Here is a 21,221-nt window from a genome sequence, read left to right as displayed (position 1 = left end):
TGGCTTCCCAGGTATCAGTCTGGGGGCCCGTTAGCTCCTCCTTGTTCAGGTCAGCTGTCTCTATGTGTTTCTGCAGCCTGGTCTTGTCCTGTCCATCTGCATCTGGGTTCTAGTTTGACTCAGTGTTTATGTATGGGTGTTTGCTCCTGTTTCCAACAGGCATTAGTTGAGGGCTCCATGGATAAGTTAGTTGTTGATCTCACTCTCCGGGAAGGGCATTTATAATAGCCTTTCCATGGATGCTCAAATTGTTAGTTGGCAGCAGTCTTGTAGTTCTCTAGACCATTCTTTGTGTTCAATTTTATCTTCAAACCAATATTGGCTCCCTCTTTTATGTTTCTCTCTCTCTCTCTCTCTCTCTCTCTCTCTCTCTCTCTCTCTCTCTCTCTCTCTCTGTCTTCTATTCCTAACCGGACTCAATCTTCCTAGTCGTACGTGTTTTCCTTTCCTCCCCCTTGTTTTCTCCTACTTCTATCTCCATTCACTGCCCCCCCCAACTTCCCCTGAGCTCTGGGGGACTTGTCCCTTCCCGGTTCTGTGAGGGACTTTATATGAATCTCTTAGAATACACCTTGTATCCTAGTTCCTCTGGTGGTGTGAATTATAGGCTGGTGATCCTTTGCTCTAGGTCTAAAATCCATATATGAGTGAGTACATACTATGTTCCTCTTTTTGTGATTGGGTTACCTCAATCAGGATGGTTTTTTCAAGTGCCATCCACTTGAGAGGCATTTTCTTAATTGCGGTCCCCTCCTCTCAGATAACTTTAGCTTGTGTCAAGTTGACACAAAACTAAACAGAATGTTGATGAACTTCCTCTGGTAATTCTCCACCTCTTCAGTATAGCACATCATTCCTAAACAATGGTATCAACTGGGGATCAAGTGCTCAAATACATGAGCCTATAAAGGAAATTCTCATTCAAAGCGCCCCACTTACCTCTTTAAAGTGCATGTACAGTAGTAGTTTTTAGGTTCTTTACAAGTTTGTATCACTTGCACCACTATCTAATTCAAGGATACTTTTTTTCATTCACATTCAATCTACATCTTCAGTCCCTGGCACCACTCCTTTGCCTCAGTAGATCTGCAGATTCTGGTTGTGTAACATACACTGAATCATATAATGAGTGGTCCTTTGTGTCTGGTTTCTGAATTACATACAATGTTCTCAACATCCATTCACAGACAAGCAAATATCAGAATATTTCTCTTTGTAACTGAATAATATTCCATAATTTGGCTATACCATATTTTGTTTAAATATTCTATTAGTTATTTTGGGGGGACAGGAGAGGAGAGTGTGTGATTTTTTTTAATGGACTACTCAAGAAAGGGTATGATTCAGAAAGGAAGTTCACTGAAAGGTCAGGCTAATGACTCCCTTCAGCTCATTAGAAAAGTCTGGGGCACAAAGTTAGCAAGGAAAAAGATTTGTTAAGGAAACTGCATCATGATTTTCCTGTGTGACCCAAACTATTCAACTTGAAAAATTCTAAGAGGAGAGAAAAAGATGTCTTTGTGATTGGTAAAGTTTATGGATTTTGGTGCTTTGATGAGATGGTCTGGTTCCACCAAGAGAGAAGTTCGTTAGGATTCAATTACAGATGGATAAGGAGGAGACATGAGCTATACCAGTGCTGGATGTCTGTGTAGTGAGTAAGACTCACCCTTTCCTGGAAGTGCTTTGTGTTCATACACAATCTTGACTAACTTTACTACCCTCACCTAAAAGGACCATAGGCAGTGGCATTTTATAAGGAAGCATGTCTGGTAAATCATGAAAACAGATTATTACACTGAGAGGCAAGTGCTGGGATGAGCTTAGGAAACTGGGCGAAGATCTAGTTTGAGAAGTAAAGATGATGACTTAAAGGACTAACCTATGGAAGAGGGGACCCTGGAAAGAGAAATAGTGGACCTTGTGTGGTTAGGAAGTGGCAGAACTTCCCTGGATTAAGAGGAGTGGAAGGGGAAAAAAAAGAAATGAGTTATCATTCATTCAACAAATATTCAGAGTGTCCACATGGTATAAGCACAGAAATGTAAGAGGTGCATGGTAAACCTGCCCATAGGGTGAGTGGTGTGGTTGGAGAGTGAAGTTCAACCTAACTCATCATTGGAATTCCAGGCAGCAAGGCTGGGGAGATGGCTTAGTCAGCAAAGTGCATACACAGCCTAAGGATCTGAATTCATCCTCCAACACTCATGGAAAAAGACACCATGAATTCTAGGAATGGAATGGGTAGTGAGGGTGGCCAGGGAGAAAGTTCCCTGGTGCTTGCTGGCCAGGCAATCTAGCCTACTGGGTGAGTTCAGGGTCTTTGAAGGACTTTGTCGTAAAAATCAAGATGTCACCCAAGGAAAGGCACCCAAGGTAGACTTAAGACACAGAAAGACAGAGAGAGAGAGAGAGAGAGAGAGAGAGAGAGAGAGAGAGAGAGAGAGAGAGAGAGAGAGAGAGAGAGAGGAGAGAGAGGAGAGAAGGAGGAGAGAAACAGGAAAAAGAGGAGAGAAAAGAATTCTCAAGAGCTTTACCAAGTCAGTCATGCATCTTTGGGTTTAACAGCCTGCTGGACGAGGGAAGGATCAGTTGTGGTCCGTGAACATACAGGTTCTGCTCCTCACAAGTCATTCACCTGTAGGACACAGTATCACATAGAACAGAATGTGAACGGTGGCCTCTGTCACTGTTCCATGCAGTGACACTGGACAGCTGTGCTCTGAGTTAACCAACACCAATGTTTTATTTTAGAGGGGTGTAGGGACTCTTCATTCTTTTCTGCTCTTCTCTACCCACCCACACTGTCCTCACCATCCCCTGAAATTGTCCAGCATCACTACTGCTAGAAGGTGCTATTCTAACTTAAGAGTTCAAATGATGAGAACACATGTCCTTTGAATTTGCCCCACAGGATTTTCTTCCACTCTGACATTTCTCTTTCCCTTTTGGCAGATTTAAAGACCTCAGGTTTGTTCGAACTGCTGACTTACTGGCTGGAAAACTGCCCCTGCTGCCTAATGAGTACCAGGACGTGATCCAGAAGCACTGCCTGGATGCTCGTCAGATTCTTCTTAACAAGTCAGTATCTCCTGCAAGACTGGACTTTAGTCCATCACTATAAAGATTGAAAACCCCCCAAAATAAGAGCCTAGTTCACTCTGGGAGTGACATGAAGTTTGTTGATTTTCTGTGATACCTTCTTGTCCTGTCCCTGCCATGTGCCTATCCTCTAGCAACCAATTGCTCTCTCTACACCTCCCTCCCATACTCTGCCTTTTCAGAACCATGTTTAGTTATGATGCCACTCTCAACTGTTTCTTCCTTGTGACCCTTTCAGTCTATGAGTGCTATGACACAATGTACGCAAATGACATATTGAAATCACCCAAAATGAAGGTCCAGAGTTAGGGGGTTTCCAGATATTAGGCAATTTCCTTTCCTTTAGCAAATACATACAAGACTATATTCAGAACCAAAAAAAATTACTGAGTGGCAAGTTTATTAGTCAGACTGTGTTTTGCTGTAACAAATTCCAGAGAAAATCAACTTAGGAAAAAAGGTTTCAGCTCACACTTTCAGAGGTTTCTGTCCATCATGGTAGGATGGGTCTATTCCAGCCCAGTGGCTCACAATATGGTGGCCAGGAAGCAGAGAGGGAGAATGTGCTATCAGGCTTTTTCCTTCTTGCTGTTAACTGAATCTCCAGCCTGTGGGACTGTGCAACCCTCTTTCCCCTCGGTTAATCCTCTCTGGAAACACAGTCATAGCAGGAAGTGTGCTTTAGCAGGAAGTGAGCCCCAGGAAGCGCAGAGTGTCACTTACCTGGTGCTCTCCCTTCTCTGTAGGTGGATCCCCACCTGTGCCCAGCTTTTTGTCTCACAGAAGGAGCACTGGGTCCACTTTGCTCCCAAGAATGACTATGACTCCTCTCGAAACATTGAGGAATATTTTGCCTCTGTTGCCTCCTTCATGTCACTCCAGCTCAGGGAGTTGGTATTTAAGTCCCTCAAGGACCTTGTTTCCTTCTTCATGATACACAAGGTATGTAGGGGAGGCTGTCTTGAGGGAAGACAGCCTAGTTAGAGTTCATATATGTCCTTAGCAGAGAGCCAGGCCAGATAGTGAAATTCTGAATTGAATACACACTGGTGTCGATTATCTTTTTTTTTTTTTAATGCATAGCAAACTTTTGTTGTATCATGACCCACTACTGAATTTATGAAAACTCACTGGAAGCAAATTTCAGAGAATTTACTTAAGATTAAAGAATGATTACACAAGATAGAATAGGCACCTCTTTCGGGGTGGGGAAAGACTACTTGTTTTCATCTCCCCGATACAAAAATGGAGTTGAGACTATTTGATTTCTATCTTTGGCTTAACATTTAGGAGCTGTTATATGCATTTGTTTCTAGTAGGGATTTGGTGTAAGGTCTTTGAGATGGAACTTCCAAGAATGAAAGGCTTAGCTCGGTCTAGGTAATGAGCTCATGAAAGTGCTTCAGTAAAAAAAGAAACAAAAGCATAGAGCACGAAGTCCTGGTTTTCAAAGTATTAAATGCTCCCCTAGATTTAGACAGCCCAGAGATAAGGAAGGGTGTCTGAAATTCCAGGTTGTGCACATATTTCACCTTTAAGAGTATAGTGAAGGGGCTGGAGAGATGGCTCAGTGGTTAAGAGCACTGCCTGTTCTTCCAAAGGACCCAGGTTCAATTCCTAGTAAACACATGGCAGCTCGTAGCTGTCTGTAATTCCAGTTCCAGGATACCTGACATCCTCATGCAGACAAAACACTAATGCACATAAATAAAAAATAATAAAAGTATATTGAATACTTTTTAATTCCCCGATTATAAAATGGCCAAATTCTAAGCATTTTCCCAAATAAAGTAAAAGTGGTGGCTCATGCCTTTTAGTCCAGCATTCAGGAAGTAGAGGTATAGGCAGGCAGACTTCTGTTAGCTGCTCAAAAAGTATAGAAGCCAATGCTGCCGAATTTGAACTGTGATGATACCCCAAGAGAACCACTCTATAGCATAATCATGGGTGCATCTACTTTGTGAGGCATAAAGGAAAGAAACCCCTTTACTTCATCCCATGTAAGGGATGAAATCTTACTCTAAAATTCCACACAGGCAGAAGTAACATGTTTGAAGGAAGCAGAAGTTTATGAATGTTTGATACATTTCCAGTCTTCCCTTAGACGGTGTTAAAAGCTCTCAAGCCAACCACTTGGATAAGTTTTTACAGCTGCCCTTTGAGGACCACACTGAGCACTATAATTATGAAAGGGATCTTGTGTTGCTCGGTTTTAGAGGCTTAAGGATGGCTCCTCATCAATCATTCTGTTGTGGGGAAGTTGACATTTTGAGTGAAATGCACCATGTGCTCAAGGACATTGTCATTTAAAGTATACAGATACTCATTCTTTTGGATTCAGTCAATATATTTTGCTAAGCACCTACTAGGTATGAATGGCTGTCCTAGATATTTTGAAACAAAGAGATAAATAAAACATAGATCCTTGCCCTTGAGTTTAGAACAGATGAAGTGTGTGTGTGGGGAGGGGAGTTACAAATTCTTCTAAGTGAAAGATAAAATAACATGGCAGAAGTAGAAATAAGGAAATTCAGAAGTGAAGGAAACTTCTGAGAGGAGAATTCTTGATTTTTGAGCTGGTTTTGAAGGGCAGAAAGGATTTAGAAGTTGGAGTACAGGTACCACAAATTAAAATGAGCTGTTTTGTAGAAAGGCCTTGGAAACCAGAGAAAGCCTAAGGTCCCCACAGGATAGACTTGATTTTAAGCATGCTGACATCCTTCCTCAGTGCTCAGGAAGCACTGTGAGTGGATAGCAGCAGTACCTTGTGTTCTCCAAAACCTGAGTTGTATGGGGTTTGCTATATCTTCTGTCTCCTAAAGGATGGAAACGATTTTAAGGAACCTTACCAAGAGATGGAGTTCTTTATACCTCAGCTAATCATGATTAAACTTGAAGTTCATGAACCTATTATTGCCTTTAACCCAACTTTTGAAGACTGCTGGGAATTAATAAAGAATTCTTTCTTGGAAATCATTAAGAATTCTGAAGGGATCCCCAAGGTACAGTATTTGCCCAATCATACATTTATATTTTTGTGCTGCAAAATATAATGGTTGCACAATTGCAGTCCATGTGGTGTTCAGTTAGGCAATTTCACTTTGGGATGCTTCCTCAATGCAACCTCTTGTCCTCAGGAAGATTATCTAGGGCTTTCCTATGTCCCCCCCCCAACTCTCCGCCTTTGTGTGTTGCTTCAGATAATTCCCAAGGCATACATACAATGTGGATTAATAATTCATTGCAGTCAAGTTGGCATGAATCTGTCCAAGACTTTTGAAAAAAAAAATCTCATTCTGTTTTGAGGTTCAATGGGTTTATTCACTGCTATAGGGTCCTAGAGAGAAAAACAAAAAACACAAATCCACACACACAACAAACCCCCACACAAATACACACACACAAACCTACACACATACACACCCTTCCTTTCCAGGCTGGAACTCTTCAGTTTCCTTTCCAGGGTGGAATTACTTACCAAATTAGATACATAAAAGTAAACTTTGTCTACTAGGCAGGCTAGCCACATGACTGTAATGAGTAAGGTTTTTCCTCCAGCCACTGGTCTTGCCCTGCCGCCATGCGGAGACTCTGTATTTAATATAATACTGTTGGCCAGTTACTTGTTTCTTAATAGCTAGCTCTGTCCCAATTATTAACCCATTGCTATTATTCTAAGTACTTTCATGTGATCTTATCTTACCGGAGAGAGAGGCCGCCAGCTTCTGCTCTCTTCGTCTTCATCTTGACTCCTCCTTCCTACTTCCTTGAATCCTCCTTGTCTCCTAGTCCTGCCTATCTTGCTTTCCTATTGGCCAACAGTGCTTTATTAATTAACCAGTATGAGAAACATATTTACAGTATGACATCTCCCATTATCTCCTCTTTTCTGTCTAAAATAAAAAGAAAGGTTTTAACCTTAGCATAATAAAATATATCACATGTAATAAGTACGGCTTTTTCCGCCCACCACCGAGTCTTGCCGCCGCGCCAGCCCCAAATAATACACAGAGACTCTGTATTTGATATAATCCTGTTGGCCAGTTACTAGTTTCTTATCGGCTACCTCTATCTTAATTATTAACCCATTTCTGCTGATCTATGTATTTTCACGTGGTGTTACCGAGAGCTGAGGAATGGCAGTTCTGTTCTCTCCAGGCTCTCCATCCTGACCCTCCTTACTACTTCCTATTTCCTCCTTGTTTTCTAGTCCCTCCTATCTTCCTTTCCTATTGGCCAACAGTGCTTTATTCATTAACTAGTATGAGAAACATATACAGAATGACATCTCCCATCAATCACACAATAGTTATCAAATAAGAATCACAGTTAACAATATTTAGTTCATTAACATTTAGTAAGATTTCAGAAAATATTCCATCATCTATCCTATATTTGTGAGTCTAAAGTCCTATATGTAACTTATCTTTAACCCTAACAAAGGAAAACTATAACCATAACGATCTGTCTTCAACTCCATCAAAGACCACAGAAGGATGATATATAAAACTAGAAATGACAGAGACAACTCCCTGCCTGGTTAGTCACCCCAAGTTCTTCTGTAATCTTCCATCTTCAGCCCATAGGCCATAGTGTGTCAGGCAGACTCTTCAGCAAAGCAGGAAACTTTAAACTGTCTTCTTGTATTGGAAGTTTGTCAGTCACTTTTCTCTGTGTCCTGTAGAATGTCTGGCAGACTCTTCCATGAAGCAGGAACTCTGTAGCAACATCCATCTTGAATCAGCAGTCATTTTCCTGTGGGTCCGGTATGTCCAGTTTATACAGCACAAAGTCAAACAGTCCAGTCAAAAGCAATATGTTGTCCAAATGGCTTGTCTTGCCATATTGGAAGTAAACTCCCTAACGAGTTTCTTCAATGTTCATCTTCTTTTTTGACGAAGATGGTATTGCCAGGAGCAGTTGTTCTTCACTGTCAAGAAAAACCCTAAACCATTTTAAATGCCATATTCTGAAGGTCTTTGAAAGGTTTGAACAATTCCTATCTATCTCAAATTTATCTCTGTATATCTTGAAAACCTAACTAACTTAACTCTAAGCTTTGACTATCATAGGTAATTATTTATAATCTGTACTACATTATACATTACATTTCTAAATGAGCTATATAAACACAATACCTAAACAAAAGGAGAAATATACATATCATAAAATTGACCTTAAATTGTATCAATAAATGAAAATCCATTCTAAAACAAAGTATTCATATCTATATCATAATCTCCTTTTTATCTTTAAAAAGAGATTGGTTGTCATTAACCATTTATAACCAACCCCATTTAAATGAAAACAAACATAAACAATATTTGGGAATTTGAGCATCGTTCTTTCAAAACTGCTTCCTGCTGGTAGGGGGCGCTGTCATAGGGGGTCCTAAGAAAATGCAGAAATCCTGGCTGTAGTCTGCAAGGCTGTCTTGTTCAAGCTGTTTTTGAATGTTGGATCACCAGGAACTCTGTTTCAGGGCGCCTGGCTTGATCAAATCACATTAGTCTGGAAGGAATCCACAGCTTTTCGTTTTCTGTGGAAACAAAAAATAGAAATATTTTCCCCAGTAACTTGTCCTTAGACTTAAATTGAATTAATCCAGCAGCATTTCTTTTTATCAGTTGTTGTTATTTCCTCAGCAGTCAAACAATTTAAAGACAACAGAATATAGTATCCACAGTTTCTGTGTGCTTTCCATCTTTATGTGGCTTTTTTATTACTCTGTTTCTTTTACTTCTATTTTTTCATTTTTTGAGACAGTGTTTCTCTGTGTAACTTTTATCTGTCCTGGAATTCACTCTGCATGCCAGGTTTACTTTAAAATCACAGAGATCTGCTTGCCTCTGTCTCCTGAGTGCTGGGATTAAAGGTGTGTGCCTTCACACCCAGCTCCTCGGTGTCTTTTTAAAACCATTTTATTTCTTTTCTCTCCCAAGCCTACATATATTTTAGAACACACTGGAAACCTTTAGCACTTTTTCTTAATGTGAATCTGTCTTTACTGTAAATCTTTATCTTTTTCTGGCCAACGAGTCTTTTATCTGGTCAACAACAACATTGCTAAAATGAAAATCATAGTTGTTTCTGCTGCGGTTTATCAAAGATGGTGGAGGCTATTTTACCGCCAGCACTGAGAGCTGTGCTCACTGCCTTGGTCTATGCTGCATCCAGCAGCATGTTGCCGGCTTGGAGATGTGGTCACTGCCATTGGCAGCTCTTATACACACCAGTAAATTGTTAGCAGTGCTTCTTAAAAGCCATGTGGTTTTTTGCTGCTTATGCTGAGTCAGGAAATCTCCCTTAAAGGAGCTGCGCAGATACCTGCTTGAATCTAGCAAAACAGAGTCCAACCGAGAAAAATGCTGCTACCAAGAAACCTTACTTGTCTCTGTTCTTTTGTTTCTAAAACCCTTTTTTAAGCTTTTGTTAAATTTTAAGTGGAAGTTCTTATTAGCCACGTTGGGCGTCATATGTAAGGAGTAGGTTTTTCCTACTGGCCTGGACCCATCGCGGCGCCAGCCCCCAATAACACACTGAGACTCTGTATTTGATATAATTCTGTTGGCCAGGTACTAGTTTTTTATCGGCTAGCTCTGTCTTAATTATTAGCCCATTTCTGTTAATCTAAGTATTTCCATGTGGTTTCATCTTACCGGAGAGCCGGCTGGCGTCCTGCTCTCTCCAGACTCTCCACTTTGACTCCTCCTTCCTACTTCCTCGAATCCTCCTTGTCTCCTAGTCCCACCTATCTTGCTTTCCTATTGGCCAGCAGTGCTTTATTCATTAACCAGTATGAGAAACATATTTACAGAATGACATCTCCCATAACGTGACCTAACATGTTTTGGGTGGGTGATGTGACGAGAGGGCTTATGTCTAGTTCCACATAGGGAATGGACCTATGAGATGTGTGCTCACTCTCTCTCTCTCTCTCTCTCTCTCTCTCTCTCACACACACACACACACACACAGTTAAAGGTGAGGTCTGAGGTTGAGGAGGTAGCTTGGTCAGTAAGGTGTTTGTCAAACAAGCATAAGGACCTACATGCAGTCAATAGCAGCCATGTAAAAGCTGGGTATAGTTCCATGTGCCCACAATCCTGGCACTGAAGAGGTAGAGACAGGCTAAGGCTTGCTGGCCAGCCAGTCTAGCAGAACTCATGAGCTCTGGATTCAGTGAGAGATCCTGTTTCAAAAAGGTGGAAAGCAAGAGAAGAATGCACATGATTTCGACCACATAATTTCAAGCCTCTACACACACAGGCATGCACCACCCACAGAAATGAAAAGGAGTTGGATGAAATAGGAAAGGGGACACACACACACACACACACACAGAGAGAGAGAGAGAGAGAGAGAGAGAGAGAGAGAGAGAGAGAGAGAGCTTACGTTTGTAGAAGTCTGACACAAAGGCTCCAGTTTCACCAGTAATCTCTGTGCTGAAGTTTGGATTCAGCCAAGCTTGGTTTAACATGAAAATAAGTGAGTAGAAGTGGAAGGAAGTGGGCACCACTCTCACAAGCAACATCCCTAGGAAGGAAAGAGAAGACTGCAATTTGAAGAGATAAGTGTGGGGCTCAGGACACTTGAAGTACACACCCCTTGAGTCTTTTTCTCTGCTGTTGATTGGCAGTGTTGACAAGCAGCTGGAACTGGAGAGTCAGCTCTTGGGCTGCTGGCACAGCAAACTCCCAGCAGGAACTGGTACTAGAGTGAGTGGATTATAATGCCAAGATGACACACTCATGGGTCAGTTTGTACCAGGTTGGAAAGTTAACCCTGTTGACATACAAATAATGTTACTAGGCTATGGGAAGAAACAGCAGGTGCTGAGTTCTCATCTAGGGATGCCCGAAACACTACCTTCCTCCCCCGGAACCTCAGGTTTTTCTCTTTGAACTGAATTGTGAAAATTTAATTATAATCCCTCAGGTTAAATGTCTATGGCATACATGTATGACTAGCAGCAGATGAATAGTCTCCAATATCTTATCTCATCATGGATAACAATAAGTTGAAAACATTTCAAGATGAAATTCAGCTACAAAAGTGGTGTGTGTGTGTGTGTTACATGTATTTGTTCATGTGGGGGTGTACACATGTCTAAGTACACATGCATGTGTGTGCATGTTTGTGGAGTTCAGATATCAATGTCAGCTCTCCTTCTAACCTCTCACTACATTGTGTTTTGGGGGGACAGAGTCTCTCACTGCATCTGGAGCTCTTACATTCAGCTAGGCTGGTTGGCCAATGAGCTCCACCTGTCTGTCTCCCCAGTACTAGAATTACACACGCATCACTGTGCCCAGCTCATACATGGGTACTGGGGATACAAACACAGGCCCTTAACGCTGTGTAGCAAGCACTTGACCCCATGAGCCATCTACCCAGGCTCCAGTAATAATAATAATAATAATAATAATAATAATAATAATAATAATAAAAAATAGCACAAGCTACAGTAAAAAGAAGTCTGTAATGAGTTACTCAGAGAAAACAAAATAAATACTATGGGCCATTGGTCTTATCAGAACAATCCAGGAAGGCAAGGCTGATACAATCCAGACTGAAATGGAGGTGAAGGAGATGTAGAAATCAAAGTTGAATAAAACGAGAGGGGAAATGTAATATGTAAAATTTTAATGGGTGTTTTGGCCATGCCACCACATACTTTTACTTTTTTGTTCTTTGAGAATCACACACACACACACACACACACACACACACACACACACACACACGTATATATGAAATATGATTTACTCATTCCCAGCAACCACTCCAACTCCCCCTGGATCCTGCATTCCTCTCATATTGAGGAGAGAGTATATGTGACTTTGGAAAGGCCCCTGGAGCCAGTCTTTCCCCTTACGGTAGAATCCACTCACTCATCATTGCAGGGAATGCCAACGCCAAAGAAGTACATGGTAGGAAGCCTTGAGCATGGTGGGGAGACCAAGGAGTGCAGAATTAGAGAGCCAATAGGATAGGTAGAAAATAACCGTTCCCTGGATAGAACAGGGTTACTCCTGTTTTCGCCTCACAGTGTCCACATGGCATAGGAGAGCCTCCACATTCAACCCCACAAGAATTTCTTTTGTCTTTTGACTAGAGACTTCTTCCCAGCACACATTCCAAAATCCTGCTCACCTGGGATTTATTGAAAGGCCTAGGGATATCAGCTGTATTTTTAACCCAGGCCCTGGATCAATGGTAGTCTTGTCTCTTGCTTCCAGGCTTTGTCTACACAGTCATAGCAAAGAAGTTTCCCTCCACCAGTCTAAAGCCTTTGGATCACCCAAAGAGGACCAAGATCCTTTGCATTTGTTTCCATCCTTCCTAAACTGCTGCTCTCTTATCAAAGGCAGATGTGTAATTTATAAGGCATGAAACCTAGGAGAGCAGTCTGAAGATCTTTGCTGAGGCCAGTCGCTAAACATTTTCAAAGTACAGAAGGCCCTGAGATATGATAGTGAGTCCCCAGAAGGGACTCTGCAGCCTGCAAGAGCCAAGCACATGAAAATACTCTTGGACACACACACATACGTACACACACACACACACACACACACACACACACACACACACACGCATGCACGCATGCACGCATGCACGCACACACACACTCTCTCACACACACACTCTCACACACACACACTCTCTCTTTCTCACACACACACACATGCACACTCATGCATGCAAACATGCACATACACTCACATGCACACAGACACTCTCTCTCATACACACATTAAAGATTTGGAGAGTTTGGGTTGGGGAGGTGGCTCATTTATATAATGTTTACCCTTCAAAGATGGGGGGGTGCAGAGACAAATGGTTCCCTGAAACTCTTTGGTCAGCTAGCTTACTTGGTGAATGAGCTCCAGATTCCCTGAGTTAGAAAAGAACCCAGGCTCAGGCTGTGTAGTGACACATACCTGTGTTCCCAGCACAGAAGCAATGGGTCTCTGTGAGTTGCAGGCCAGCCAGGGATACAAAATAGGAACAATCTTGTCTCAAAAAAGAAAGTTGAGAGTGATCAAGGAAAACACTCAGTGTTGACCTCTGTCCTTTGTGAGCATTTCCCACACCCAGTACACACCCACACAAAAGCATATATATATGAGAGAGAGAGAGAGGCTTGCTTGTTTGTGTCTCTGAGCTGAGAGGACAATCTACCACACCCTCTGTTTTTACAGACTGGAGGTTCAGTGAGTTGTGATTTTCTAGGAGTGCAGTATTGCTTAGTGATAGGTTCCTCAGCTCTCATTAGAGGAATAAAGGAAATAATAGGGAGGACAGCGGTCCCATTAGACTATTCATTTATTCCCGTGCAATTTATTGAGCACTTATCAAGTACCAAGCTCATTTTAGGCCCTGAGAATACAATGAAGATGTCAAATAAAACAGCCATTTGGGTTGGAGGAGAGCATAATTTGTAAAGTGTTTGTTGCACAAGTATAAGGACCTTAGCTAGATTCCCAGAATCCATACAAAAATCTAGGCATGGTGACACATGCTTGTAATCTAAGTGCTGGGGTTGGTTGCAAAGACAAAGGGATGAGAGGATGTCTTGAACTTGCTAGCCAGCCAGTTTAGCCTAATAGGCAGACCATGTCCCAATAAGGGACCCTGTGCCAAATAACAAGGTAGACAGCTCCTAAGTAATGACACTCACGGTTGATCTCTAGTTTCTACATGCATGCATGTGTTCGCACGTGCGCGCGCGCATACACACACACACACACACACACACACACACACACACACACACATACACACACACACACCTGCATAAACATTAACATACATAAACACATATAAATCAGCTCCATTATGATATTTATACTCTGGGGGTCATCTAGAATAGCTCATTACATAATCATTTAATTGCAAGAATGGTAAGTGCCAAGCAGATTACAGATGGTAAACATTAAATACAGAAACCAACATCCCTTGGGAGCCCAGAAGGATTCTCTTTAAGATTTTGAGACTAGAAAGGAGTAGAGACTGAAAGAACATCAACCAATGAGGGGATGGGGTGGGGGGGAGAGAAGGTCGAGGGGATAGTATGATTCTGACACTAGCCAAGAGAAAATAAAGTAAAAATACAAGTGATGTCCCTGGAAATGAGTTCACTGTGAGAGCCTGTGATTGATGCCTTCTTCCCTTTTGTTTCTCTGTGTGTCTTACAAACATCCAAGACTGATTTCTGCTCCTTAGGTGGAATCTATACTATTCCCAGAGTTGAAAGGCTATAATTTGATCCTTGGAACTGTTCACCCTGAAGAAAACCTTGTTTCTGATTTTGTGAATGAGACTTTTGAGGTATTTAAGAAAAATCAAGTTGGGCCTCACAAGTAAGTTGGTTTAGTTCTAACTTTATAACCTAGTTGGGCTTTAGTATTGGTCCTGTCCCCACACACCTGGAACACACATACAAAATCAATGGCCAGTGCTTGCCTGCATATGACTATCCCCATTTTACAGACGAGAGAGTATAACTTTCCCATGCCAGGCTGCAGTAAATATGAAAGCCATGGCTCAAATTCTAAGCACTTTTGCTCTGTTCTCTGAAAGTCACAGGACCACATTTCTGGAATTTAGAAAAACAATATTCAGCAAGATGTGGGTAACAAAGTCATATTTCTGCTGTGAAACTTCTAATATTTCAGGTATTTTTTGTTTGTTTTTGAATCACGTTTTCACTATGTAGCTCAACCTGACACCAAAATCATGATCTTCCTGCCTCAGCCTACTGAGTAGCAGGACTGCTGGTATGTATCACCACACAGAGAGAAACCTGTGAGTTATCTCAATCAACAATCTCATATCTGTGTGGGACAGCTTTCAACATGAATTGTTTCCCTCTGAAAGTATCTTAAGGTTTGCACTTACACTGTAAGATTGCCCTTAACTAGTGATCACTCATAGTTCACCACCAAATGAGTTTGATGCAAATGTGTGTATTTCCCATTTTCAGTAGGAAGAATTTTATGTTGGGATTAGGACTGCCCTGTGTATGGTGGAATGTGTAGCAGAATCCTTATCTGTACCCATGATATGCTAGGAGGAACTGTCTCACTGTGACAACCGGCAAATGTTTCCAGATGTGGCCAAAACCCTCCTGCAGGGCAAATCACTTCTGTTGAGAACATGGATTAATCTAGTGGTTGGAAGGACACCTTGGTGCGTTTTGTTCCAGGGCTTCCCTGCTCATGGGTCTTAAACATGCATCTCCTGAAAGACTGACCATGCCCTGGCTTCGCTGCAGTCTCAGAGTGTCTGTGGGTCCCTTGGGGCTCCACCATGTCACCCTGAATAATTACTCAGCTAACTCAAACTTATCTTAAGTCAAACCATTCTAGATTCATCCTCCAGTTGGAAGAAAATTCTCCAACCATTCCTACATGATCTGAAAACAGATGATCTTAATTTCATATGCCATAGGCTACTTAATTCCAAATTTTCATCTTAAAACTAAGCATAGGGTCTGGGGGGTTGGAAGGAAAGCTGGGCACTGCTGCTCATTTCACGTTTACTATAAATCAGCCTGGTAATAATTGTTATACATATTTCACTACAGGTAAGGTTTATGATAACCTTATAAAATTTGGTTTATTATAGCCACTTAAAATAAAAACACAACACTATCTTAAAAAAAAAATCCACCAGGAAGTGGTGATGCATGCCTTTAATCCCAGCACGCAGGAGGCAGAGGCAGGCAGACCTCTGTGAGTTCGAGGCCAGCCTGGTCTACAAAAATGAATTCCAGGACAGCCAGGGCTACACAGAGAAACCCTTTCTCGAAAAACCAACTAAGTATCTTCTCTAAGTTTGTACTACAAGGAAGTCACATAATTGGTATTAGAAGCCAAAATCCTGAATCTCCAGTTCTATTTCTATTGTATTTCTCTTTGAGTTAATGTTTTACATGTTGTTTCCTGTTTAGTTGTGCCCTTTCCCATCCAACTCATTGACTTACATTTATGTGCTTTGTTTTATGTTCTTCAACATGAAAGATATTTAAATGTATATAAAAAGTACGATGACTTGCTGGATAACACAGCAGAACAAAGCATCACTGAATTCCTGGAGGAAAATCATGAGATTGAGGACTTTGTGATGGTAGGAGATGCCACTCAGAATTTCATGCCCTGGTAACATGTGCTATGGTTAATCCATTGAGCAATCAGTGGATTTCTATGAGCACCAAGCTCAGTACTGGACTTGTACTGACCAAGAGTGAGGCTAGGGACAATGGATAGAGCTCAAATACTAATTGAACTATAAATGTGTTTCTTTCTATAGAGTATAAATAGAATAAAAAAGAGGAGAAATGAAATTGCATCCATGCACATCACTGTGCCTTTGGCCATGTTCTGTCTTGATGCCCTGTTTCTAAATCATGACCTCTGTGAGCGAGCCCAAAATCTTAAAGACCGTTTGATTCAGTATCAAGTGGATGTAAACCGGGAAACCAATACCAGGTATACAAATTCTGGGGAAATATTTAGGCTGTGGAGATGGATTAGTGGTTAAGCTCTTGCCACACAAGTGTAAGGACTAGAGTTTAGATCCATGAAACCATACTATGCCAACTGGGTGTGGTATCCCACCTGTATTTTTAGCCTGGGAAGGAGAAAAGCAACAGAGGATAATTCCTCACATCAACCTCAGACCACAATGTTGACTCAAACCCAGATGTGCACATGATGGTGGTTGTGGTGGTGGTAGTGGTGGTGGTAATGGTGGTAGTAGTGATGGTGATAGTGGTGATGGTGGTGGTGGTGATGGTTGATGTTTGTTATTTTTGTGATGGTGGTGATGATGGTGATGATGGTGTTGATGGTGATGGTGGTGATGGTGGTGATGGTGGTGATGTTTGTGATGGTGGTGTTTATGGTGGTGATGGTGGTGGTGGTGGTGGTGGTGGTAATGGTGGTGATGTTTGTGATAGTGGTGGTGGTGGTAATGGTGGTGATGTTTGTGATAGTGGTGGTGGTGGTGATGGTTGATGTTTGTGATGGTGGTGATGGTGGTGGTGATGATGGTGATGGTGGTGGTGATGATGATGATGGTGATGGTGGTGATGGTGATGGTGATGGTGGTGGTGGTGATGGTGGTGATGGTGATGGTGGTGGTGGTGATGATCATGGTGGTGATGGTGGTGATAGTGATGGTGATGGTGATGGTGGTTGTTATGACCATTTTTTTTTCCTCCACAGTATTTGTAATCAGTACAACACCATCGCTGACAAAGTCAGTGAGATCCCTGCCAACACCTCGGAACTAGTGGCCCTTATTGAATACCTAAAGAAATCCAGTGATGTCACTGTGTTCAAACTTCGGAGGCAACTTAGAGATGCAAGTGAGAGGCTCGAGTTCCTGATGGATTATGCAGACTTGCCCCGTAAGTTTGCACCATATGTATGCATATGCATGCTTGTGTTCCTATATAAATATTAAAATATGCTTTTTAAAAATATTTTAGGCAGAGAGAGGGTACATTTAGAGGCTTGGCCTCTGGTTCTTAACACCCTATCCTGGCATCTAAATGTCTGATGTTCATGAACAGTTTTTTCCAAATGCAGAATTTCTTGATATATAGGTAGTTTTTACTTGCCTATAATTTTAATAAGTCCCACCTTTGAGAGGCTAGAACCTATTTTTGCATACTTTAGAAGGAGAAAATGTTCCAGGTTCCAGGTTCATTAGGCCCCTTAAAGCATTCCTGGATCAACTTGGAGTTTTGAAGTAAGAATTAGATTATAAGGGAAACATTCTTCTGCTCTTCATAAATCATTTCCCAGTTGAAAACACTTATGAACTACATGGGCTAAACTATGTTAGTTGGAAAACAATGGCAGAGACTGGGAATGCAAAGTGATTGGCTAAGCAGTCACCCATACATTCAGAAGCTGTGCCTTTGACTACATGGAAGCATGCTAGGCTCCCAGTTGGTCTCTGCACTTTCACTAACCAGAGCTATAAGTGACAGGGTTTATGGATGGTATTGAAACTATTACTGCCATTATTGGAGATGAGATGAAGTACTGAGAGATAGAGAAAGGGAACTCTATCCTATGTTTCTGACTCTTCTTAGAAGTCAGTAAAGTAGGGTTGGTTGGGCTTGAAACTGAAATCTGACCATGTAGCTTCACTGTGTTTCCCATTTATGGAAATAAGGATGATAATGCTGTCTATATATTAGCATGGTCTCCAATAAGTGCCCAGTGAACATTGGCTTTCATTCATCCACACGATTCCATTTATTTACTACCATTCCACAGAGGTGGGACTCCCGACCACTCTTCCTGCTGAATTGATTCCCCATATCCCGAACAGTGCCCAGCAGCAGACTCTGTATGTTTTGCAGATGAGGATATCAAACTTAACAGCACCCTATTCCTCTGGCCTGACCAGATAGAAGATGTCTTTGAAAACAGCCGAAATCTGCTCCTCAGCAAGAGAGATCAGGCAGAGATGGACCTAATAAAAAGGTACAGGGGGAGTGTGTGGTTTCTTTGGGAATGAGGTCTGAATTCTGAACAACCACCCATTCTGCAGATCTCTGGTTCTGTCTAGAGCCTGTCACAGCACTGGCTGGTCATTGGTGGAGAAGGAACTTCCCTTGTTTCCCATGGAGGGATGCTTTCTCTGAGTTGTGTCACTGTAGTACACTGCCCCACAACCCCAGTTTGACTAGTGAGAATGTGATGGCACAGAGAGGAAAGGGCAAAAACAGTGGCTTGTGATAACAGCCTCCTCAGCAATGACAGCACACCGGAGAGCAGGACAGGGAGAATAATGGCGTGGCAGGGGCGGAACCACTGCCTACTCCGCAGCTGTTCCTTCGCTGTGCTGATGCACTGTAAAACGTGTGCTCCTTCATTGTGTGTCATAGACACCCATTGTGGACCTTTACCATGTGCTGTACTCTGTTCTAGACATGAATGTGTATTCATCTATGAAATTAATCCTTCAACCCAGTGACAGAGAAATACAGAAAACCAAGAATAGGCATATTTTTCTACATAACTACATACTGTCTTCCAGATCCTAAAACTTAACCTGCTGGGAGGACTGATGCAGTGTCCAATGCAGTTTAGATTTTCAGGAAAATCGAGCAACAAATACAAGGAATTCCAGTATACCTGTACCTCATGCATTCATATGCTGCCTCTCAGCCTGGACAGTTAAGGCTAAGCAGAAAGCAAATCCAGGTTTTGATAGTCAGATGAAAAGCCCAAGCATGTTTGACATTTCTTTGAGTATCCCATCTGTCATCTAGAAAACAGGATCCTTTAGAGTCTACCTCACCATGCTGAAGGGATGAAATGAGACTTTTTGATTGTGTCCACGTCAGAGCCGGCGCTTGGGGTAGACACTCCAACCCTGCCTGCTTCCTCCTCCTTTAACAGCGACCTCCTTGGACTGAGAAATGCTTCCTAATTTCCAAAGCATTGTGGGTATGCTATCAAAATATACCGTAATAGTTGGACATGGTGGTGCAGGCTCTTAATCCCAGCACTCAGCTTGCAGAAGCAGGCAGGATCTCTGTGAGTTCGAGACCAGCCAGCCTGCTCTACATAGTGAGTCTCAGTCAAAGCTGCATAGAGAGACCTTGACCTTAAAAAAAAAAGATTACTGTAAGTATAAATTTGAATGGAGGCAGTGCATGTGCAGGTACCCGCCCTGGGAGAAACCATAGCTGCCACTTGTAGTGTAGGAAGAGTGCAGGGTTTCTCCTCTCTGGGCAGGGATCTCTTGAACTAGCAACAGAGGCTCAGTGAAGCATCCCTGGCTCAGGTGTCCTTTTGGTAAATGTTGACTGACTATTGTTCCATGTAAGTGAGGAAGGCTGAGAATGACCATGTGTCCATCTATCGTCTGTGGAAACAGTCTTGTTTCCTCTCCAAGGTAGTGGACATCATTTCCCCAATTGACATCCGTTCTGGGGTTCAGTGTCAAGCATTCTCCATTAGCTTCCCCATTTCCAGCTACTGTCCATCGTCCTCCAACAGTGTCTGAGAGACTTACTTCCATGGTCTGTTGGATTGAGGTTGGGCTCTGGTAATGGTGAGTCCTGCAGGAGGCTGGAGCATGAACAAATTCTATTTCTTCCTCCTTTGCTATGTTTGGCCCTGAGCAGCAATATCAGTATCCTTTTGAATGGCAATCATCTATGGTCTGATATGGTTTCAGTTCACATTGTCCCCCTCAGCCACAGGGGTCCTAAGGGCTTCCCTCCAGTGCTAGTAGCTAGTTACCTGACTAGTTTTGTTTGTTTTGTTGGTTACCTTTGCATTTTGACCACAACATCTGGAAGAAACAAAATAAGGGAAGAACGATTTATTTCGGTGTGTGGTTTCAAAGTATTTAAGTCAATTGTGATGGGCAGGGTGTGGCAGAATGGCTCAGTTCATACAGAGGCAGGAGTGTGTGATAGAAGTTGTGCAGGTCATTATGGACAAGGAAGGAGAGAGAACAAAGTAAGAACCAGGGGCCAGCCACCTCAGGTATCCTATTTCTATCAGCTAGGCCTGAATTTCCAAAGGTTCCTCTGCATCCCAAAAACAGTGTCACCAACTGGAGAAACAGCATTTGAAACATCCTATGCTGGACTTTGTAGACCCAGCAATAAATTCCTTCAACCCTACCTATATCTACTCCTGTTCTGAGCCCTTATTTGAAGTTTCTTACTTTGTCCTTCAGAGGGAATTGTATTTACTGCCATAATCATGGCCATCACTCACTTTAAATACCTCTGTTATCCTCACTTGGACTCCAAAGGTCCCAAGGACAGCTCAGTTACTCACACTAGTTTTCAGAATCTATTATTATACGAAATGCATTTATATGTAGTAAACTACATATGTGCTATAACATACCTTAGACATTATAATATGCTCAGCAATTACACAAAATCACAAAGGATGACACTGGTAATATTCTAATGTGGTCACCAAGCCTGTGTATTGTTCTCTAGGAAAATTCATAACTCCTTTTAGCAGATTTTTCACTTTTATGTGGATATAGTACTTAGAAATTTGGTAATGTAAAATGAAATGCTGACTGTAGTTGTGCAGACAACTGCTCAGTCAGCTTTG

At 42.0% G+C, this 21,221-nt stretch overlaps 1 protein-coding gene across 1 annotated transcript in view; it reads left to right on the top strand.

Annotated features, from left to right (window-relative positions):
• Nucleotides 1-21,221, top strand: part of Dnah3 (dynein axonemal heavy chain 3) — a 179,165-nt gene that overhangs the window by 14,372 nt on the left and 143,572 nt on the right. Inside the window, exons 8-15 of the mRNA XM_051192820.1 lie at nt 2,956-3,081; nt 3,849-4,044; nt 5,925-6,104; nt 14,332-14,468; nt 16,131-16,236; nt 16,420-16,598; nt 17,337-17,521; nt 18,488-18,611. Coding sequence (XP_051048777.1) covers nt 2,956-3,081; nt 3,849-4,044; nt 5,925-6,104; nt 14,332-14,468; nt 16,131-16,236; nt 16,420-16,598; nt 17,337-17,521; nt 18,488-18,611 — 1,233 coding nt within the window. The remainder of the gene's footprint in view (nt 1-2,955; nt 3,082-3,848; nt 4,045-5,924; nt 6,105-14,331; nt 14,469-16,130; nt 16,237-16,419; nt 16,599-17,336; nt 17,522-18,487; nt 18,612-21,221) is intronic.

This window comes from Phodopus roborovskii, unplaced genomic scaffold, assembly GCF_943737965.1.
Source record: "Phodopus roborovskii unplaced genomic scaffold, PHOROB, whole genome shotgun sequence".
NCBI classification, from domain to species: Eukaryota; Metazoa; Chordata; class Mammalia; order Rodentia; family Cricetidae; genus Phodopus; species Phodopus roborovskii.
The sequence above is the reverse complement of the archived record's forward strand: the minus strand, read 5'-3'. Positions and strand labels throughout refer to the sequence as shown.